This window comes from Phascolarctos cinereus, unplaced genomic scaffold (genome assembly GCF_003287225.1).
Source record: "Phascolarctos cinereus isolate Bilbo 61053 unplaced genomic scaffold, phaCin_HiC Scaffold_4;HRSCAF=312, whole genome shotgun sequence".
Taxonomy (NCBI): Eukaryota; Metazoa; Chordata; class Mammalia; order Diprotodontia; family Phascolarctidae; genus Phascolarctos; species Phascolarctos cinereus.
In genome coordinates, this window is record NW_027555847.1 from 357,962,215 (window position 1) to 357,986,840 (window position 24,626).

The 24,626-nt window shown below is 40.2% G+C and overlaps 1 protein-coding gene across 1 annotated transcript in view; it reads right to left on the reverse strand.

Moving 5' to 3' along the window:
• RAI14 (retinoic acid induced 14) overlaps positions 1-24,626 on the reverse strand; it is a 180,533-nt gene that overhangs the window by 137,828 nt on the left and 18,079 nt on the right. Inside the window, 1 exon segment of the mRNA XM_078153225.1 lies at positions 473-554. Coding sequence (XP_078009351.1) covers positions 473-508 — 36 coding nt within the window. The 5' untranslated portion in view covers positions 509-554.

Below are 24,626 nucleotides of genomic sequence, written 5' to 3' on the forward strand. Positions count from 1 at the left end.
AGTGTTTGGTATCTTTAATTACGATTATTAAAATAAATTGGTGGAATTAAATCAACTTCAGCTTTCTGGCTAAGGTCAAAAGTAGGCCACGGGTTTCTGACAATCATGTCACCAGTCTATTCCCATGAAAACAGCTTCTCTTTAAAAAGGGGTCCCTTCATAAGACAGCTTTATATTTTGCCAATTTCTCTTCTTCCTTTTAATAGGGGCACTTTTCCAGCCTTCTCTCATAAGGTCTATAGATCCTCTGTCTAAGAAAGCTTAGGGGAGCCACATTCTCAAATAGAAAGAATTCAACATGTCATTCACAAACCTTGCACTAAGAGGGTGGGGAATGGCGGTAATGGTGGGAAAGCTTCTGTTCTCTGAAGTTATTAACCTAAAGCCTTATCAAGGTGGGAGTAAAGTACTAGCCTTACAGTACAAGCTAACAGAGACTGAACAGCCAGACTGTGAGTCACAGGGTACTTACATCATTCTTCCTGAACTTTGCTTTCAAGCTCTTCATGTTTAGCCCATTCAGCCTTCCAAAGCAAGAAGAAATTTTTCAACACCTAAGTAGAAGGAGAAAGGAAAAAGTAAGTTTCTAAGATTCCAAATAAACACAATCTACTTTCCCCAGGTCAGACTACATATCTCTCTCTCTTTTCCGTGCTAGGAAATTCCACCTTCATGTTATCAACCTGGATCTAACCCCTGTAGATCCTAAAACCTTAAAGATCACTAGTATCCCCTTATCCATTCAAACATTAATTTAAGTAAAATATTTGCCCAGGGTTCCACAGTCAGAATAACAGCTATATAGTATTGTAAGTAAAAAAAAAAGTTTGACATATGTTATCTGATTTGACTACTACAAGAGCCCTGTGAGGTAGGTGCTACTATTACCTCCATTTTTACAGATGAGGAAATTGAGGAAGAGAAGTTAAGTGACTTGCCTGGCAACACACACTGAAGTAAAAACAAAGAAACAAAAAACCTCCACAAAGAACTGAGGGCAAGATTTGACTTCAGGTCTTCCCCATTCAGCATCCAACACTCAATTCATTGACCCAACCCTGAGGGTCTTCCCCTCCCAGACTGATTTTTTGTTTGTTTGTTTGTTTTGCTAGGCAATAGGGTTAAGTGACCTGCCCAGGGTCACACAGCTAGTAAGTGTTAAGTGTCCGAGGCCACATTTGAACTCAGGTCCTCTTGACTCCAAGGCCAGAGCTCTATCCACTGAGCCACCTAGCTGCCCCAATTTTTTTTTCTGACCAGGTAAAAGAGATCAGTCTTTGTTTCATTTCTTACCTAGCCTTAAGCACTGAATGGGCATTGCCTCAGTCAGACCGAGACCTGGCAAAGATCTTACTTTAAAAAGGCCAAGGTCTCCCACTGCATCCGAGGCCATTCTGATCTACACCTTCACACTGGACCCAGATGGCTCCAGAGGAGAGATCAAGAACAGTGACTTTGCACAGCCCTCCCTCATCTAAATCCAAGTCATTTGCATGTCATGGCAGCACCTTCCTGATATCATAGTCCTCTTAGAGAAAGAAGGACAAACAACAATACTGACCCATCTAGCTGCCTCCTGATCTAAGGCACAATGCTACCTAAAAGTATGACTTCAGGGAAATATCCCTGCACAACACATTCACAGGCCAGCACTGTGCAAAGTTTCAGTGAATCTTGAGGTCAGACTCTAGTCTGTGTAAAGAGATTCACCACTATTTTTTTTAAACAGAAACAAGTACAGCAGGAATTTAAGCAAGTAAAACAAAAAAGTATGTTATTATGTTCACACAAAGAAATAGGGAACAATATTTCAAGAAGAGTTTTTGCAAATTACTACTTCCATTCACATAACTAGCCCTTCACATTCTTAGTGCCAGATTTAGCTGTTCATTTTCTCTTAAAGAAGTAGAGAGGTTTGTATTCTAGATTCCATTCTTTCCCAATCTGATCCTGTTGGAATTCTACTCTTCTTACTGTACAGTGCAATTAGGAGGGGAAGAAAAGCAACACGTAATGAACTTCACCGCCTCACCCCCCCATCCAACTGTGCCATACTGTTTTCAAGTCAAATCAATAAATATTTTATTAATCACTTATTATGTGTCAAACAAGCACTAGGCTAAGTGGGAATACAAAAAAAGGCAAACATAGTCACTGCCTTCAAAGAGCGCCAGTCGAAGGGCAGGAAGACAACGTGAAAACAGCTAGATATAAACAGGATATATATATAGGACAAACTGGAAGTAATCTCAAAAGGAAGACACTAGCAGTAAGGGGGAGGGTGGGAAAGGGTTCTTGTAGAAGGTAGAATTTGAGAAGGGAACTAAAGGAAGTCAGGAGAGCCTGGTGACAAAGATGAGGAGGAAGAAAATTATACGCATGGGAAAAGAGCCTGTGAAAATGACCAGAGTCAGGGGCAGCAGCTAGGTGGCACAGTGGATAGAGCTCCAGCCTTGGAGTCAGGAGGACCTGAGTTCAAATCTAAGCTCTACATTTAACACGTATTAGCTCTGTGACCCTGGGCAAGTCACTTAACCCCAATTGCCTCACCAAAACAAAACAAAAAATAAATAAAATAAAATGCCCAAAGTCAAGAGTGTGATGTTCGAGGAACATCCAGAAGGGCAATATCAGTGGCTGCAGAGTCCATGGAGGGGAGTAAGGTGTAAGAAGACTGGAAGGGGGTCAGGTTATGAAGAGCTTTTAAAGCCAAACAGAGGATTTTGTATCTGATTCTGGAAATACTAAGGAGCCACTGTAGTTTAGTGAGTAGAGTGGTGACATTATCAGACCTACCCTTTAGGAAGATCAATTTGAAATCTGACTGAGAATGGATTGGAATGAGGAAAGGTTTGATGCAGGGAGACAATCAGCTGGATATTTCAATAGTCTAGGTATGAGGGGATATGGCCTCACCAGAGGGGCGGCAGGCTCAGAGGAGAGAAGGGTGTATATTCAAAAGACGTTGCAAAGGTAGAAATGACAGGACTTGGTAGCAAACTGGAGGGATAGGATGAGAGAGTGGAGAGCCAAGAATGACACCTAATTTTTGAGCTTATTCAAAAGATACGGCAAACCCACAATTCATTTCCTAAGAGAATTCTAAAAGTTTGAATGGTGATAAATTAATTACAGTACAGAGTTAGTTGGAGAGTTTTTGTAAATAGGAAAAATCAATTTAACTCTACTATAATAAGTGAAAACAAAGTTCAGCATTCAGCATCCATTTGCTCTGGAGTCAGAAGAAATGTTTTCAAATGTAGCTTTTGATGCTTTCTGCCTGTGTGGCATTAGGCAAACTGTTTCACCTCTGCAGGCCTCAGTTTCCTCAACTGTAAAATAAGGGGATGGGACTAGATGACTCTCACAGTCCCTTCCAGTGAAATATCTATGCTCCTAGGACTCCAGCTCAGAACTGATATCAATCAAATGTTTACTCTGGCTAATAAGTAACTACTTTAAAAATTACTTTTAAGGTCAAATTAAAGTGTTCTTTCCACTACCCACAAACCTGAGCAATATTGATGACTGGGATCTAGAGGAAGTGGGTAAGCTGTTTTACAACTGTGATCACAGTGTGGAAGTCAAAAGATGACTGCCTCACTAGAACTTAATTTCATTATACAGCCTCTGTTTTCATTATAGCACTGAAATGACAAGATCTGCATTTAGCAAATGGTATAAAGGAAGGAAAGAAGCAATATGTCAAATGTTAGGAAGCAGTGTGGTGAGCTCCCCTTCACAAACTTCTCTCTGAACAGATCAAGGAAATGTACTGACCCAAATCCTGAAATTCACTGTGAATCCTTTGTCAGCTTAAAGAGAAAGACAGGGAGGTCTATGGACACCAAGGACAGAATCAGAGCAGCAGCATGCCTAGGGCAGGCACTTCAGTGCCCAAGAAGAGGCAATACAGAAAGAAGAGGTCCTAGATCCATCCTAGGGCACTGAAATGGAGACTGATGTCAACAGGCAGCTTTGTCAAGTACTGCCCCAATCCTGGTGACAGATCCAGGGCAGATGGATAAGAGGACCTGAGCAGGGAGTGGTAGTCCAGGATAGGGTGACTGGGGGCTGTGTATGGAGAAAAGAGGAAATTCAGAAGCCAACAGCTGCCATAGTATGGCCCAGACACTAACCAGGCTCAGAGCAGGGTCTTACTTGCAGGATCTAGTCTACTCAGCAGAGGAATAACCAGGGCAAAAAACCAAGACCAAAGAGAAACTTTGAAACAACAGAGCTTTCCAGCTGGCTGATAAGGGCTGACTCCCAACATCTACCCTTGCACAGACCTAAATCCAGGTCCTGGAACTTACAGAGCTCAAATCAGGGGGGCAATAATCAGGTTTTACCCTGGATCAGATCTCTTTGGGAGCACTGAAAGGTTCCCAGTCTGTCCCTGAAGATCCTAGAATAACACAACACTCAATATCCCAAGAAAGCAGTACCATAAGTAGCCCAGACCTTCCCTTCAGAAGAGTGGCAAAGTCCAACCCTAACACCAAGTTCTAAGTCAGGAAGTAGACTGGAAGAATGGACAAATAATGAGTTATTCTGGTGGCTGCACACTCAAGACATAAACAAAGAAGAAAAGTATGACTCCAAAACACCAGAAGTGAAAAACAGACCCTGGACACAAATTCAATTAAAATTACAGGAAGAATTGAAGCAAGAGTTAAAAGACATATTAAAATGTTTTCTATAAATTGAATAAAAGAAATAATAGTTATGGAAGAATTGTAAAGGGAATTAACAATCTGGCACAAGAGGTAGCAAAACCTTGCCCAAACAACAAATTCCCTGAAAATCAGAATGGATCAATTAGAAGCCAACATTTCCATGAGGCAACAAGAAACAGTAAAAGAAAGTCAAAAGGCTGAAAAACAGAAGGATGTGGAAAGTGCTCTCACAGAATAGACAACTGACTTGCAAAACAGATTCCCCCAAAGAGTCTTGACAACATATTTCAAGAAACCTTAAAAGAAAACTGCCCAGAGCTATAAGAACCAGAGGACGCAAAGGAGAAATAAAGAAACCACGGTCATCTTCTAAAAGAAACCCTAAAATGGATACTGTGAGAACACTACAGCCAAAATCTAGAGTTTCTAAATTCAAGAATTTAAATACTGAGGAGCCACAGTCAGCATCACATACAACTTAGCAGTCACCACTTCAAAGGAATGGAGAACCTGGAATAGTATATTCTAGGAGTCAAAGGAAAGGGGCTTATAGCCAAGAACAACCACCAACCAAAACTGAGTAAAATGCAATGGGTGGGGGGGGGAGGAATGGACCTTTAATGATATAGTGGATTTCCAAGCGTTCCTGATGAAAAGAGTACAGCTACTTAGAAGCTCTGAAGTTCAAACACAGGAGTGAAGAGAAGCATAAAAAGGTAAACATAAGTGAATAATAATAAAGGATAAATGAGGACAAACTGCTCACATTTAAATATGGGGAGATGATACATGAATAGCCTCTGAACCCCATTATCATCAGGGTTCATTGAGGGAGTCCAATTAGACAAGGCCTTGAAGTGGCTCTGTCTTGATAATTTTTTTAAAAAATAGCAGGAGAAAGAAAGAATACACACTGGACAGATAGGGAAAGACAGACTAAGGAAAATTATCTCACATAATCAGGGCGTACAAGTAGACTTCTATACAAGCAAGGAAGGGGTGAAGGAAACAAATGACACTTAAATCTCACTGTCATCTGAACTGGTTAAAAGAAGGAAGAACACATGTGTGTGTCCCACACGCACAGCTGGATAGAGAAACACATTTCACCCAACAGGGAAACTGAGAAACGGGAAAAGGGAGAGGGAGAATTAGAGAAGAGTAGATGAAGGAGGGATTCACCCTAAGCAAAAAGAATTGTAAGGATTTACAAAAATACTTCTAGCTCTTTTTCAGGTGACAAAGAATGGGAATCTGAAATGGCACCTATAAACTGGGGGATGGATAAACAAATTATGGCATATAAAAGTGATGGAATACTATTGCGCTGAACTTTTATCAACATGATAATGAACCATGATTTCATTTTGCAGACGAGGAAACTGGGACAAGATAAACTTTAAGTGATATCCTAGGGTCACATAATTTAATAAACATCTAGGGTCAAATATGACCTCAAGTCTTCCTGATTCCAGGCAGAGCCCTCTATGTACTGTAACACATAGCTGCCTCTACCTAGAGGAAACCTACTTTATCACCTCAAACACTTAAATAGTATTAATCCTCTACACACCCTATCCCTTCCATTCTTTGGCATCCCTTTCTATCCACTGCTGAAAGAATATTTAGTATCATTTATAATTTTGGGGGGTGAGATACACATCTGTGCTTTCATCCAGTTACTGATGAACATTATCATCTTCAATTCAATGTAGAAAGGGACTAGATCTGTGAGATCACTGACGCAGAGCTCCCAGTGAGGAAACTCCCTTTACCAGTGCAGATCAGTACCTGCTCGACAATTTAAGACAGTTTCAAGACAGCTGCCTTGGACACCGATGGTTAAGTGCCCTTTCCAGGATCACACAATCACTGCTAGGCAAAGGCAAGACTTCAGTTCAGGTCTTCCTGATTCTTGGGTCAGCTCTTTTGGCCACTGCAGCAGGCATAGGGGCATGGGTATGAAGACCCCTCCCCCACAAACACACACTCTCCACCCCTTACTCCCACCTCTAGGTGCTGGCAAAGAATGATAGTAACCTGGTTGCTTCAGGGAACAAGTTCAAGCTGAACTAATCTACAGGACGGTCATTTTCTATGCTCATGCAGACAGCACTATAATATCCTAACACTAGTTTACACAGAGGAACAGAAGAAAAGAGATGTCTATAATTGCATAATATTTTAACCTTTTATCTCAGCTAACAAGGAGAAAAGCTTCCTTGGGTTAAATTTCATCTCTTCCCCACGGGCACTCTGGTGGAACAGCAAGTCCAAAGGAGACCAGCCAATATTCAAGCAACGAGATGGGGTAGGAAGCAAAAGAAGGAAAGATCCGAACAATCAACCAGTTTGTAATTGTTTCCTCGATAATCAAGTGTTAGGGTTACCTTCCTAGTGGTCCTAGTGGTACTTGTAGTTCACCATCGAAATCCTCACGGTCTTATTAAAAAAATCATATGTAATGTGAACATACTTTTTCCATTGTGAGAGCAGGGTCTATGTGTAAGGCAGGTTTAGCATGGTCATTTTTACCGCTGTCGTCGTCATCATCATCGTTTCTTGTATTATACAGTTTGTTTGGGGTTTGATAGCTTAGGGATGGTTATGTTTGTTGGTTTTTAGTAGTTTGAGAATTGGCGTTATTCTGAGAATGGGAGCAGAGCTGACAAACTCTTATAGTAAATATAATATATATTATATATACATAATATATTATATTATATAAATATAAGTAAATATAGTAAGCAATTCCAAAAAGTTCTCAAGGGAATTAAGTTAATGTAGTCAGGTAGATTATTACCCTTAACTGCAAGATGAGTGAAAAATCATTCTGGAACACACTGATTCACCTCACATTTCAAAATATAACTTGTTGGTAATTCCATATCTTAAATTTCAAGATAATACTTTCTTAATGGTCATAGTTGTATTTGTAGCTCACTATCTAACTCCTCATGGTCACAAGGATCAAGGTATAAATAACACGATGACTTAGTAAAGACTGTATGTTCTTAGCTCCAGAACTAAGAAATGGTTTGAGGGATTTTTTTTTTAAAGTTTGGAATTCTATTTGGGATTTAGTAGATTTAAATGCCCCAAGATAAATCACTTATATAATGCCCCAAAACAAGTCATTAATGATTAATCTGGCTGCCAATAAGATGGAAGCTTCTGTTTTCTAAATGTCACATCACAGTTTTTCTGTCAAAATACATCTGCTTATTAGGATACAGTCTCAACTGCCAATAAATCAAATTTGTTTTCCCTACTCAGCTTCTATTCTACTTCTGGCCCTGACTCCAGATCTTACTAACATCTGTGCCTATCCAAAAAAGGGGAAAAGCAGGTCTCCCAGGTTCCCTGGGCCAACCTTTCCATCTCTCTCCTACTACCCTCTCCAGCTTCCTGTGTGCTGCTCTTCTTTCCCTTTTTTCATATATAGAACCAAGGCTGAATGCCTAGGGACTATGATAACCCACCTGAACTAATTCTCAATGACTAACTAGGATCCTTCACCAGACCTTCACCATACCAGTGATTCTGAAACCCAGCCACTCGTTGTTTTTTTGGTTTGTTTTTTTTTTAGGAAGTTGGGGTTAAGTGACTTGCCCAGGGTCACACAGCTAGTGTCAAGTATTTGGTCTGAGGCTGGATTTGAACTCAGGTCCTCCTAACTTCAGGGCTGGTGCTCTATCCACTGTGCCACCTAGCTGCCCCCCTACTCATTGTTTAAAGACCATATTTAATTCCCCAAGTCCCCCCTCTTATTCTTCCCCCAACCCAACATTCCCCAGCAACTTACCTTAAAGCAACCACCCTTTCCTCTCTGCTCTGCCTGCTCTACAGATAACAAGTGTACTTTCATCTTAAACCATTTCCTTTTTCACTCCCTTCATCTTCTTGTACTCAATCAATTAATAATAAACATTTAAGTACCTACCAAGTGCCAGGCACTGTGCAAAGCACTGAAGATACAAAAAGAGGCAAAACAAAAGCAAAAAAATCAATCCCTGCTCTCAAAGAGCTTACAGAGGAGACAACAGGCAAACAGCTATATATAAACAAGCTATATACAAAATAAATAAGAGAAAAATTAACTAGAATTAAGGCACTAGAATTAAGAGGGGCTGGGACAGGCTTCCTGTAAAAGACAGGATTTAACTGGGACTTAAAGGAAGCCAAGGAAGTCAGCAAGCAGAGATGAGAAGAGAGAGGGTTCTGAACATGGCGGGCAGCCAGAGAAAATGGCAGGAACCAGAGAGATGGAGTGTCTTGTTTATGGAAGAGAAAGGAGACCAGTGTCACTGGACTGAAGAGTATGGGGAAGGGAGTAAGGTGAAAATGAAGACTGGCAAGGTATGAGTGTGTCACGTTATGAAGGGCTTTTGATATCAAATACAGCATTTTGTTTTTGATCTTGGAGGCAAGAGGAAGACACTAGAGTTTACTGAGTAGGACAGTAACATGGTCAGGCCTGAACTTTAGGAAAATCCATAACTTTGGTGTTCGAATGAATGGAGGATAGATTTGAAGTAGGGAGATATTTGAGGCAGGCAGACTCATCAACAGTCTATTTCCATACTCCAGGCACTAGTGCAGGGTCATTTTCAGAACAAATTTGCTGTTTATGTATTAAACCTATTTGTTGGTTTCCTAATAAAATAATTTTTTCATGGAAAAAAAAAGTTTCACTTGACCCAGGCTTACTATTATCCTATTATCTCCTCCCTTTCATGGCTAAACTCTTTATGAAGACTGTCTACAATCCATGCCTCCACTTCCTATCCTTTTATTCCTTTCTTAACTTTCTGGAATCTGGCTTTTAACTTCATTCAACCAAAAATGCTCTCTCCAAGTTACTAAAGATTGCTTATTTGCCAAGTCTAACATACTTTTCTTAATTTTCCTCCTTCTTGACTCACTGAATCCTGGGCCAGAATCATTATCTTCCTTTTGTCTTGCCACTGGACTTGGATAACTCTGGAGGGGTGAGGCTGATGATTGGAAGCTCTGCATCACTTCAATCCAATTCACTCCAAAGTTAAGACGTCAACTTCACGTCATTGGTCCTCTTCAAGGACTAACAGCATCCTTCTTGACTCTCGGTAACCTTCGACATTGTCCATCATTCCGTTCCCTTTGATACCCTCTTCTTTCTAAACAGGTTTTCATTACACTACTCCTGGTTCTCTTCCTATCTTTATCCAGGTTTTGCCCACTAACCAATTATTATGGTATTAAAAGATAAAAATATGTTGGTATTATACAATACTGTATGCATTTCTGAGTTTCTAAACTTTTTCTGTGTTGTTTATTGGCCTTCACATGTTGTTTTTGGCTTCCACAAAACTCCCCCCAAATTCTCATTTAATTTCTTATGTTAACCCATGAGATATGGAAACCACAATGTGGAAGAGACAACTGTAGTTTCACTACTGATGGTTTTACTAGGGTACCCAAGTTTGGATATGTGAAAGTTTGTACTATTATGTGGCAAAAGCTTCTACTAAACACTTTACAATCACCATTGACAAAACCAGACTTTTACCATCTGCTGGATTTAGAACAAGCCTTCTGCTCTATATCCACTTAACATTAAGGCTCAAAGCTTATTACAAAACCTGTCAGGGTGCAATAGCTATCCAAGGGGTACCATATCAATGGTGTCCATGTTTAGCCAGCGATGTGATTTAAATTTCTCCCTATATTTCCTTGGGAACTTTTTGGTGGTAGTTACCAAATTTACTTGGAATTTGTAAGGATCCCCCTGCCTCTCATTTTGAGTGAGAAAAATACAAGGTTTTTCAGTTCTAATACAATGACAAGAACCTTGAATATAGAGTCAGTTAGAATTCCAGATCTAATTCTTAGAAGTGTGACTTTGGCACTCAAATGTCTCATCTCTCTAGTCCCCAGTTTCTTAATTTTTTAAAATGGGGGGGGGGTTTAGACTAAATTATATCCAACTTCCTTCCCAGATCTAAATGCTACAAACCTACCTTTCTCCTAAGGAGCTAATGAGCTAACAGTTGGAATCCTAAAATTCTAAATGAAGGCTAGACAAGAAGTTCAAAGGGTGTGAATTCCTATGTCATTAAATCTCAGAGGGTGACAAGTGACCAATTGCACAGTTCCTACCTCTTCCATTGTACTTATAGAGGCTTCCAAGACAATGGAGAAATTAAGCGCTGTCCTCAGTGCCCACAGGAATCACAACACCAAGGGAGGAAGGGGTCAGAGACTGGAAGGATAAGGCACACAACAAGAACACTCTGCTGTTTCTACATTTTAACATAAAAGAGCTGTGGGAAAGTGGTACTGCTAAATATGATGAAGTGGTTTTTAAAGGATTCATTCTGAGTTTCCAATAGTACAGCCATCTCATGCAACTTTAAGGTAAACTTCTAGACCAAGAGTAAGGGGACCAGGGGGCAGAAGGTGATTTCTCTCTTCACACTAAATTCCTTCCAGAGAAATAGGCAAATGAAACATGGTCAAAAGGGGCAAAACTAAACCATGGATGCAGCACAGAGGGTGGCTATAAATATGCACATATTCCAAATTATAATATGATACTGAGATTCAAAAAAGCACAAGCAATGACTAAGACATAACAAAAAAAGAAGAAAAACAAAACAAAACAAAGAAAAAATCATCTACTGAATTACATTAGGATTAGAAGATCAAAGGAAATTACAATGCCCCATAGCTAATCCTCCCATTATATTTCATCAGGAATTGTTATTCATCAGGAATAGCCCCGTCTACACCAGAATACTAAAGAAAGTACTGTGCTAACACCCAAGAGCCCCAGTGGAGGACTAGACCACAGACCTGCTATCATCTCCTACTGTTCCTCAACTGCCCTACATTCTTCAAATAATAATCTCTGCAGTAGAGACAGTAGGGTTTTTTTTACAAGCTATATAAAGAAAACATTTATTTTCTTAATCTAATGAAGAAATCAACTTATAAATTGTATGGTATCCCCTGGAACAACTTCCTACTTGGGTACCACAGATCTGAAAAAATTCTGTCCCAGCAAGTCACTTGATTATCTAGCTGCGTAACTGCCTGGATTCTCTGCTTTCCTGGTTGGAGATAGACCTTGCTTATGAGTTATTTCACTCTCTTTGTAACATAGAGGACTCAGAAAAGACTAAAGCTAACCTCCGGAGCTGTTTTTATAGCATTTACTACAGCTCTGCACTTAAGTTAGACTGTCAAAATTGTTATTAATTCATCAGCAAATGGACAAATACTAGTATAAGGCACTGTGATAAGAGCGGAAGGAGAAACACCTAACAAAGATATTGGTAGACCCTGCCCCCAAAGAGCTTAAAATCTAGTTGCAGAGTTAAAAAGTGGTATGTAATTCAAAATCAAGACAAGCAGCATATTTGTTCACTTCCCCATTATTTACTTATTTCCTCCAAAACTCAGTTCAATTATTACTTTCTACATGAAGACTTTCCTAATCTCCCTGAGCGCCTGTCCCCCACCCCAATTACCTTGTATTCTTTTTGTATATACTTCTATATACACATACGGTTTCCCTCCATAGAATATAAATTCCTTGAGAATAAGAATGGTTTAATTCTTGTCATCGTATCTCCAGCACCTCACAAAAAGCACATGATAAAAATTAATAAAAGCTTACTGAAAGCATGTGCTTGAGGAAGAATCACCTCCCTTGTCTTTTTGCAGAAGTGGGAGAGGGAAGAAGGGTGGGTAATGAGTATGGTATACTGCTTATGTTGTCAAGACTGTCAATGTCTGCCTTTTTAAATTTTTTGTTACAGGTTGGGGAGAGGGAAAAGGATATACGCAGAAATTAAGCTAACGTAAAAACAAAAGGTATCAATTAAAATGTGAAAAAAATAAAAACTCCTTCTTAGTCTCCTTTGCTGGATCCTCCTCCTCCAGATCACACCCTCTAACCATAGGTGTCCCTCAGGGGTCTGTCCTAGGCCTTCTTTTCTTCTTCCTCTATATTACTTCACTTAGTGATTTCACCAGCTCCCAAGGATGACTCTCATATAAACTGCAAATCTGGCCCCAACTTCTCTGCAAAACTCCAATCTTACATCTCCAACTGCCTTTCAGACATCTAAAACTGGATGTCCAATAGACATCCTAAAATCAATATGTCCGAAACAGAACTCATTATCTTTCTCCCTAACCCTCCCCCCTCCTCCTCCTCCTCCCCACCTTCTCTATTACTATAGAGAACACTACCACCCTTCCCAGTCTTCAGGCTCCCAAAGTAGGAGTCATCCTGGGTTATCTCTCACTCCCCTCCCCCTTCCTTTCCCATCCAATCTGTTCTAAAGGCCTGTCAATTTCACCTTTGCAATATCTCTTGTATATGCCCCCTTCTCTTCTCTGACACTGACATCACCCTAGTGCCTCAGGCCCTCATCCCCTTACATCTGGACTACTGCAATAGGCTGTTGGTGAGCCAGACTGCCTGCCTCAAATCTCTCCCTACTCTAATCTATTCTCCATTCAACGTTACCCCCCTCCTACTCAATAAAATTCAGTGTTCCTCTGTTGCTTCCAGGGTCAAATATAAAATGCTCTGTTGGGCATTCAAAGCCCTTCACAGCCTAGCCCCTTCCTACTTTTCCAGTCTTCTTATACCTTACTCCCAGATCTGTATTCTTCGATCCAGTAACACTAGCCTAGCCTACAGACTGTTCTATGAACAAGATACTCCATCTCCTGGCTCTGTACCTTCTCTGGCTGTCCTCCATGCCTAGAATGCTCTTTCTTCTCTGCTCTGACTACTGACCTGCCTGGCTTCCTTTAAGTTCCAACTAAAATCCCACCTTCTACAGGAAGCCTTCCCTAATCCCTCTTAAATCCAATGACTTTTCTCTTTTAATTCTTTCCTATTTATCCTGTACATAGCTTGCTTTGTATATGTTTGCTTGCATGTTGTCTCACCCATTAGATTGTAAGCTCCTTGAGGACAGGGACTGTCTTTTGCCTTTTTGTATCCCCAGTGCTTAACACAGTGCCTGGCACATGGCAGATGCTTAACGTGATTGGCTGATTGAGTATAAGCTTTTATTAAATGATGTAGTTCAGAATAAATACTGTAAGATTTCAGAGAAAACAGAATATGCAACCTGGTCAAGCTTACAGTACACCAGGGCCCAAGACTGGGGGATCAGATGTTAGTTTCTTCTTTGCCGCTCACTTATTGCTACTACCCCACCAAGGCACCATCAGAAATTGCTTTATGGTTACAAAGAACTCTTTTCATTTAATTCTCACCATCCATCTTGCTAAGGGCAAGAATTACTTTCCTCCTTTTCCTTGTGGGTAAAATGAAGCTTTGAAAGGTTTAAGGATTTGCTCAAGGTCACACAGCTAGTCATCATTATCAAAAACAGTCCAACCCTGCTTTCTCAATTCCAAGTTTGATCCTTTCTCTCCATTATACCCCACTGCCCCCAAAACTTTCACTAAGTTGTGCCTAACCACTCTGAGCCTTAGTTTTAATTGAATGCTACCTTTTAAATAAAAGGCTTTGGACTATATGATCTCTTCAAGTTCTAAAATTTTAGGCTTCTACAAGGATCACCTAGAGACTGGAAGCTCAAGAAAGGCCTCATGGGAGAGTGGGACCCTGAAGAAAGATTAGGATTGGACACTCAGAAGAGAAAAGAGGGGTATGGGACTGAAGGTAAGGAACACCAATGTGTCCCCATATGGCCATCTGTCTTAGATCTCTTCCAGACCCCACGTAACCCTCTGGCTTTAGTCACAAGACGAATCAGACAAGAGTTTGTAAATAGGTCAGGGACCAATTACAGTAGTAGATATATCTCTTTACAGAAAGGTTAGCAGGAATATTAGGTTTTACGTCCTGGGATGGTACCATTCAGAAATGTCTCACAAATGTTAATGAACGATTATCTTGGAAAATAGACATTAGGTTGAAATAATAACCTGTGAAATTCTGGTAAAACTTATTAGCAGAAGTGATAAGTGCTCATGGGCACTAGGTAGTATAATGGATAGAGCACCAGGCCTAAAGTCGGGAAGATTCATTTTCCCGAGTTCAAATCTGACCTCAGACACTTGCTAGCTGTGTGACCCTGGGCAAGTCACTTAACTCTGTTTGCCTCAGTTTTCTCATCTGTCAAATGAGTTGGAGAAGGAAACGTCAAACCACTCCAGCCATCTCTGCCAAGAAAACCCCAAATCAGGTAACAAAGAGTCAGACATGACTGAAAAATGACCGAACACACACACTAGTGGATGCTCAAGCACAACTGCTCCTCACCTCCCTTTCTTCTCCTCGCCCTCACAGATGCTATATATTCCTTTGCCAACAACTTAGGTCCATCACTCAAAAGGAAACTCTACACTCACAACATAAATTTGCTCTAGGCAAAAGGCTGAGATATAGGGAATGTGCCTTAGTCTTTTGGGATGTCAATCCCCAAGAGAAGCAACTTTGTTTTCTTGTGACTGCCTGTAGAAAGTAATTCTACAGGAGAGGCATCTGGTCTCAAGTCAGAAAGACCAGAGTTCAAATCCCCTGTCTAACATCTATCTACTAGTCATGTGACTAGATGAGTCACTAAACCTCTTATTTCTCAAGGCAATTAATTCCCTCACAACATAAGCTGAGGTGGCAGGTACTGATCCGGTTGGGTGGAGAGAGTTCTATATGCCAAGGAAATCACAACTTTAATATTTAAAAAAAAGGTATCAATGGATCTGTTTCTAGATAAGTATAGAAAGGAAAGGGTTGCATCTTTATGACTCAACTTCTGATATAACAGGCAATAAATAAAATGTCTGTAACTATGGTGAAGAGCATGTTAATTTTTAAAAGGATAACAGTTCAGTTTTGATACTTAATTCCCTTTCTAGCAATTTTAGGCAGTTGCAAACAAATGACTATATAGTCTATAAATAAAACATCCCAGAGATGTTGCATAAAAATACGAACAATAATAATAATAATAAAGTTGTCATTTCCCTAAGAATATTAATCATGCCTACTTGCCACCTTTCCTTCCTCTAAGCACCAACTAAAAGAACAAACACAGCCACCAGGCTGGACTGGTCCACCCACCAGCCAAGGCCAGAGGCCCTGACAAGGAAGTCTGAAATCCCCTGGGCAGCAAGACCTCAGTGCCAGTCTAGTCTGCTATTTGTGAACTCCAGGGACTCTAGTAAGAAAGACCCTAGAGGTAATTTCATGTCCCGATCCTTCCGCTTCAGTAGTCACTGGATCTGCCAAAGCCAGCTGCCTGATTTTGTTCCATCAACTGGAAATAGAAAGCCCTCCATGATCAAGAAGCTAAATGTGATCATAGCATTTTTCTAAAATCTTTCAACATCCTTTCCAATGTCATTCAATTCAAACACACATTTATTACTGGTCTACAATAAGCCTGGCCCGATGCAGCATAACTGGTACACAAAGACAAAAAAATGAGATAGTCCCTACCCTCAAGGGCTTACAGTATATGGACGGGATCCAAGGAGAACACAGATTAGTAAAACAAGATTATTTGAGGAGGGAGAGAGTACAAACATCTGCCTAGGGAGTGGGTGGGATGGAGAAAGGCATCACCTGTTTTAACTTTCAAGGCTGCATCTGGAAGAGGCCCCTTACAGAAGTGAATCAGGGGTGCATTCTAAGCATGGAGCACAGCAAGTGCAAAGGTATGGAGCCATAATGGACCGCTAGGTGGCGTCATAGAGCATGGGGCTTGGAACCCGGAAGACTCATCTTCATGGGTTCAAATCCAGACTCAGACATTTACTTAGCTGTGTGACCCTGGGCAAGTCACTTAACCTTGTTTAACTCAGTTTCTTATTTGTAAAATGAGCTGCAAAAGGAAATGGCAAACCCAAGAAAACCCCAAATGGAGTCACAAAGGGTCAGACTTTAAAAAAAGCTTTTAACTACAACAACATGGAGCCAGAGATGGCAGATGTGCATGAGCACAGCTTATCCAGTGTGGTCTGAAATGTAGAATGTGTACGCAGAAGTCATAGGAAATCAGACAGGAAAGGTAGGTTGGAGCCAGACTGTAGAAAGCCTGAAATGCTCAGCTAAATATTTTCTATTTTACCATAAATGCAACAGAGAGCCCCTGAAGGCTGTTGTGCCCATTGTTAATAAGGTCAGGTTTAGGAAGATGATTTTGGCAGCTTAATGGAGGACGGACTAGAGAAGGAAGGGGAAGCAGTGAAACAAACTGTTCAAGCAAAAGGGGATAGAGATCTTCAACCAAAATTCATGCCCTGTGAATGGAAAGGAAATTTATAAAAGAAATGTTCTCTAGGGTAAATTAAGAAGACCTTAGTTTAATGGTTGGGGTACTTTAACTTGGAATCAGGAAGATCCGATGTTAAATTGCACCTCAACTACTTACAGGCTGTGTGGTCAAGTCATTTAACCTCTCTATACCTCAGTGTCCTCATCTGGAAAATGGGGAAGTTGCACTCCATGGTTTCTAATGTCCATCCATCTCGAGATCAATGATCCTATCCCAAAATCCCAGAACTTGGCAAGGAATAAAGGAGAATGAAGAGTCAAGGATGAGAGATTTTGCGAGTGAGGAGGATGAAGGCGCCCTAGATAGAAATGGGGAATTTTATTTGCTTACATGAGTTTACTTTGAAAATTCAGCAAAGTTTGAAATTTTGAAATCAGCAAAGAAACTAATAAAGACAAGAACTTTAGTAAAGTTCCTGGCAACAAAATTAACCCACAATAATGAATAATTTTTGTATATAATAATGACAAAATCCAGAAAGTGAAAATAGGGAACTATTATTTTTAAAAAACACACAAAATGCATAACATATCTGAGTCTACCAAAACAAACTCAATGCTTATGCCAACACCATTACAATATGTTCCTTAAAGATTTTAAAAAGTGATATAAAAACATCGATAAAATTTTATTTAAAAAAAAACAAATGGGGAATTTGGAGAAAGAGTAGGTTCAGGAGAAAGGGTTCATTCTGGACATGGAAAGTCTGAAATGGTGATTAGACAGGAGAATATGGTTGGCAGTAGAGTAGTAGAATCAGAAAATAGGGTAATAGACTCAGATAATATAATTTTTTAAAAATGAAAACTATCTCCCATACTCAGAGAAAAAAGAACAACACTATACTTTCTACAAACAATACACACACAAAAATGTATACCTACTCATAAACAAGAAAGGCATGAGACTTTCCCTGTACTACAACTTCCCCAAGATCCTCAATTTCTTTTGCTGGAAGTCCATTCCTTGGATTTATCACCCCTCTGAAATTCAGTAAAATCAAAAGAATTTTAAAATGAAGTCTACATATACAGTGTTGGTTGTGGAAAACATCTTGAGGAACGCTGATGGAAGCAGGCACCATTTATGGTAATAGCTAATCCAGGCTTTTGTTCTAGAAAGATTCAAGTTGCCAGAAGTTGATTTGTAGAATGTTTCGTCAGCAATCAGTTTGACTAAATTTCTAACTGAGAATGGGTTGGACGTTCTACTTTCTGGAATGCTGGAAATTTCATTTGTAACAATCACAATGGTATTGTTTGGAGGCAGTGAGTTAGAAGTGGTGATGCTAAATATTTTCTTTATTTATAAAATCTGCAGCCTTAAGGGAAGAGGATTAATTTTATCAACTAACTTATTCTTGCTGTTAGGACTCTCATTAAAGAAAAGAAGTCTAGCTATCTTGTACATGAAAACATTCTAGTTTCTACCCCATATTGATGCTAGGTTGCACAAAACTCCTAATTATAAAGAGAAAAAAAAAACAACCACCTTATTTGTTTGTCATAATAAAGATTCATCACCAGAAGACTGGCCACATGGCGCTAAATTTTTTTTGGTCCCAGCAAGCCACAAAGACTTTTTACTAAACAATGTTGGGGTTATGATCTGCACTGAAAGGAACACCCAATCATGAAATCCCAGAAAATGTATGGTCACTCCCAGAAAAAAGAAGAGGAACATGGTAAGCATGCTACAACATCTAACAAGTAAGGAACTTAGAAGAGTTTGAGTAAATGATGTCACCAGGGAAATGTAGGAGTCAAAAGAAGATAGGGTGGTCACATATCTAGAGTGAAGGATAACCAGTAGACAAGTGAGACAGACCTCTGGCGTACTACCAGTGGTGAATTTATGGAAGGACACGGACAAAAGTCAAACTTGATGGGCAGGCAAGGATGGGCTTTGAGACGCATCTTTGTAGGGGCATCTACAGCAACAAGCACTTGTTGCTACATACCTACTAAGTGTCAGGAATTGTGGGAGGCACAGGTACACAATGATAAAAAATGAAACAATATCCACTCTCACATGGCTTACATTTATCGGAGGAAACATGTACACATGTAAGTGTATACAGGATAAATACAAAACAAATATGCAGTAGTTTAATACAAAGTAATTAGTAATTGAGGGCATTAACAGGGGAGGTTTAGGAAAGGGATCCTATAGACTTGAGGCGCTTGGTTCTGTGAACCTGGACAGGAAAAAAAAACCTTTATTTCAATAGAACTGGCTTCCTTTGAAATCCTACCTATTTTATTTTATGGATTTAAAAACCATCATTCTGAGGGAGGTCCCACAGGCTTGCTTCGATCAGTCGGCCTGAGGTGTCCAGGACACACAAAAAAGGTTAAGACATAGAAGATAGTGATCAATCTGTGTCTTCAAGGAAGTCAAGGATTTTGTGAGGTGGCAAGAGAGTGTGTTCCAGGCATGTGAGAAGGGAGATGAGTGTCACGTCTGAGAAACATAGAGAAAGGCCACTTTGGCTGGGAAGTTGAGTATTAAAAATGTAGTAATAGATGAGGCTAGAAAAACAGGTTACAGCCAAGTTGTGAAGGGCTTCAAACAAACAGAGTACTAGGAAGCTACGAGAGTTTATGGAGTAAGGGAAGTCTGATCTGTGCTTACCAAAAACCACCTCGGTAGTTACATGGAGGATGCTCCTTCTACACAGTGTTTTAATATGTTTTTCAGTGCTTTTGTGTTATATGTCATATCTGTTTTATATGTTATGTGGATTTATATGTCTGATATGTTATTCCATCTGGGTGACATTTTGGGAAGGGCAGAGAAAGGCTCAGAAGTCATTCCTCTGCACCTGCAGGCCTCTTCCTCCAGCCAAGTAATTAAATTGATTACAGTCAAAGAGACAGTCCAAGTACACATGGTATACACTTTGAACTATCCAGATTAATCATGGAATCCAGTGACCCAAATGACCCAAAGAAGATAATGGAGAGAGACTCTCCTTGGGAATCTCCCCAAATGTGCTCTCTTCTTCCTAAGCCTCTACTACCATGATGATTAAAAATATTATCTCTAACACTGCCAAATATGGAAAGTTCTAATTATTGCCATTTGGGGAAGGAGGGGAAATATTTTCCCATTTAATACTCTTTGTTTTCTGCCAATCACAATTATTTGTAATTGATTAGGGGTTAGAACAGTTTAAAACCTCTTCATCCCTGGCGTCAAATCTGGAAAAACTACAATTTCCAGCAGCTGGGTGGGCACTTCCTGAAAGGATTACTGCTTGCCAGGCCTGAGTACCAATCCTCCTATATGCTGTCTGTCTACAGAGAGGGAGCTTTTTTGTTGGGCCTCTTTTCCTCTACTCTCCATTAACCCAGCAGCCTATCCAGATGGCCTAAGATCAAGTCTCTGGGCTGCCAGGAATGGGAGGGGAGAGAGGGAAAGGGAGGAAAGAGGCTGTTCTAGCAGCTGAGGGTAAGGGAAAGTAGGGAGTGCCTCGAGCAAAGGGAGGAGAGAAGGCAGCCAGCAGGAAGGGGGGGGGAAGGGGCACACCTAACTGTAAGGGAGGAGGGGAAGGGTTCCTGGGACCCAGCTGGAAGGAGTGGACTTGGAGGTCTCAGATACAATCCTCAAAGCAGTTAATCGTTAAATAATGTAGAATATTTTATGTAAGCAGAAGCCGTCATTAACCCTAATTTATTCTAAACAATATATTCCCCAAAGTCTAGGCCACCCCCATCATGAGCACTACCCTCAGTATGAATGCCCTATTTTGTCAGAAGGGTAACAGCAAAAGAGTTTTAAGTCTTGACTCCAGGAGGGTTTTCAGAAGCTCTGTGCCTGTTCTCTGGGGGTCTAGAATCACCTGCCTGGGGGAAGCCAGACTTTTGTGTTACTGGATCTGATAACCAGTTATTGCCTAAGCATCCCATCACTCAGCAGTGTGCCATACCTTGTGTCTGAGACCTTTGGCAAACAGCTACCTAACAAGATGCTTTGGACCAAAGTGGGGGGAGGGAAGAGTCACAATAAGATGGGGGTAAGGGGTAGTTCTCTAGCCTCTGTCCTTGAGGATTTTCAAGCCAAAGGAAAATAAGACCTCTATAAGTGCTTAAATACAGGAGGTCCTATAAGTCTTAGTGCAATTTTAAGCTCTTAAAGGATTAAAACCACACTAAGACTTTTGGGACACCCTGTGTAAAGCTTTGGATAACATACCCATATAAATATAGACAGAATATTTAAAATACTAGCAAATTCTGAATATAATTGTATGTACTTCATAGTTCAGAGGCAGCTAGGTGGCTCAGTAGATAGAGAGCATGGACCTGGAGTCAGGCAGAACTGAGTTCAAACCCAGCCTGAGACTCTTATGAGCTGTGTGATTGTGGGGAAGTCACTTAACCTCTGTTTGCCTTAATCCACTGGAAAAGGAAATGGCAAACCACTCCAATATCTTCTCAAAGAAAACCTCATGGACAGTATTGGTGTGACCATAGAGTCACAAAGAGTCGGACATGACTGAACAACACCTCACAGTTTAAATACAAATAACCACAGGCAATAGTGTGTTGGAGTTAAGCAGGCCAATGAGGTTCTACATATCAATGGTAAAGCCTGGCTTGAGGCTAAGAGACAAGGTTTTAGACTACTGGAGAAAGCAGGAGGGAAATTCAATCAAACACAGAGTCTGTTGCAGGACATTTTGTGTTGAATGCGAAGGGTGATATAAAAAAGAAGACATAGTCTCTTAAGGAATTTATCTCAAAACACAGTAGCAACAATGCACGATAGACACACCTGTGATTTCACTGTGTCTGGAATTCAAGATAAGGAAACTTCCTTAACCACCAGCAGATAGCTACCCACTCTGTATCTTAAGAGTCTTACTAAGGGGTTAAATGACTTGCCTAGGATCACAAGACAGAAGCAGGACCTGAATACAGGTTTTCCTGATACCTATAATAATCATAATCATAATAATACATGTGTGTGGGTATAAGTGTGGACTCTTAATAAAGTTTGTATATGGTTTCCCCACAAAAACCTTGAGAGGTAGGTAATTTAAGTATTATTACCCTTGAGGTTCTATGGCATTACGTGACTTGCTGGTCATCCAGTTAGTATTTGAGGTAGGATTCAAACCCAGGCCTCTAGACTGCAATGTCACACTGCTTCCTCATGAGCACTACGGTGATATGAGCTCAGCATCAAAATAATGTAAGCAACAATACACATATTTGGAATTTCGGTTTCACAAGATTGTCGATAAAGAACCAGGTGTTGTATATATCAGAATAGCAAGGATAAAACCTCATCTAAATGCTGCACTTGAAAGGACATACTCTGCCCCATAAGGTGAAGTTAACCAATGATTTATATTACTCTGGGAGGCTCAACAATTCCTTCCACCGAACCCTTTTCCCTTCCCTCCCCTCCCTGACTCGAGCAACCATGTTCATCCTTTGTAGCCCCCTGCTCCTAGGCAGAGTATCTTACATACAATGGGCACTTAGGAAACACTAGCTTATTTCAATTCTCTATCAGTATTATAAAAAATCAGTAAAATCAGAAAATGAAGAAATCTTCATGGCTGATACACTCATCAGATGTCAACCAGGATGACCTCACAGTTCAAGTTATAGCTAAGCAGTTCTCAAAGGGTGGTCCAGAGACCAAGAGAATACTTAAGACCCTTTCAGAAGTCAAAACTATTTTCATAATAGGTACTAAAACATTTTAATTTCTAATATTCTAAATATCGATAGATATAATGCACATAAATAAAAGCTCTTTTGGGAGAGGTACTCAATAATTATTATGAGGGTAAAGGGTTCCTGGGGGAAAAGAGTTTTAGAACCACTGGTCTAATTGCTGATTGATGGACAGAAAGATAAAAGTATTTATTAAGCTCTTACTATGTTCTGGGCATTGTGTTAAGTGCTGAAGATACAAATAGAAGGAAAGGCCACATTTCCCATTCTCAAGGACCTTACCTTGTAATGGGGTAAGACAACAAAAAAGGGGAGTGAAAAGGGGGAGAAGTGTGGATATCAGTTAGGTGGGTGGTTGAGGAGGTGAGATGGTGAAGTCTGGAGAGGAAGTTGAAGCTGGAATGAAGTGAGAAAGACTTAGGGTGCCTCCTGAAATGGCAGGGCAGGGGAGCCAGTCAACAGTCAAGACAATAAGTTAAACAAGGTAAATTCTTGAGTGAATTACAGGATTTATTATGACAATTTCAGACTGTTGGATCAGGAGAACATCATAAACACAGTATACTTGTACACTAAAGTCCCACCTTTGCATAGGCTGCTCCCCCATGTTTGATGATAACACTCCCCTTCCCCGCCTTGGAATCCTTAGTTCTCCTCTGTTTACTCTCCCATACTCAGCCCCTACTGATAAACCTTAAAGATATCCTTCCCACCCTGTAAAAAACAAAAACAAAACTAACTTATGTTTTATTTACAAATCTCTGTGTACACACACATATACACATACAAACACATTCACACAAGTGTGTGTTTGTGTATTTATGTGGTATCCCTAAAGTAGAAATAAGCTCCTTAAAGGCAGGGACTGTTTCCTTTTTCTGTCTTTGTATTCCCACGGCTAAGTAGAGAATGCCTTGTTCACTAAGAAAAAATGCTAATTGTTTACTTGATTGAAAATCTACATTTTAGCAATGCAGCAAAAAAAAGTCCCTCATGAGATCCTCATAGATAATGCCTAGTCGATGTAGGCTCCATTTAGATGGAGGCTAAATGATAATATAATATTCATACCTAGTTGGATGCTGTAGGTCTGGACCTGTGATTTCATTAGTATCAAGAATTCCCAGGTGAAGGGCTCCTCTTCCAATGCAGGTTGGCACCTTCTCTACCACTTAAAACTCTTAGGACAGTGGTGTCAAAACTCAAAGAGATATGGATCTCTCAGGGCTGAAAAATGACTTAGAAAACCACAAATTAACATTATTACATTGTACTATGTTTTTATGTATTTTAAAAAACATATCCCAATTACATTTTAAGGCCTGACTTGAGAGTTATACAGGCTACTAGCAGCCAGTTTGAACACCTTTGGTTTTAGAGAGTTGCTTAATGTAGTAAGTTAATTAACTTACTTAACGATTACACAGACAGAGGAGGATCTGAATCCATGTCTTCCTGACTTAGAGGCTAGCTCATAGTGTGTCCATTATGGCACAATCCTAATAGCATTCTTCAGACTTTGTTTAATGACTGAACTTAAAAAGAATAGTAACTAATGGATTGACTTGAAGGAAGAGATGTCATACTTATCAAATTTGCCAAAGACACAAAGCTGGTAGGGGTGGCTGAGGCACTGGACAACAAAAATAGGATCTGAAAATACTACAGGCTACTATGGGCATAAATCTAATAAGATGAAATTTAATAAGGTAAATGTGAATTCTTAAATTTAGGATTTAAAAAAGTCAATTTTACCAGTCAAGCAAGGAGGCCACATGCCTACAAAAGACCCTGCGACAAAGCTATACAGATGTGAGGGCCTAGTAGCTATAGGGGGCTTATGACAGGGTGATATGCAGCCCACAAAATATAGGCACTAAGGCGCAGCTAGGTGGCGCAGTGGATAAAGCACCAGCCCTGGAGTCAGGAGGACCCAA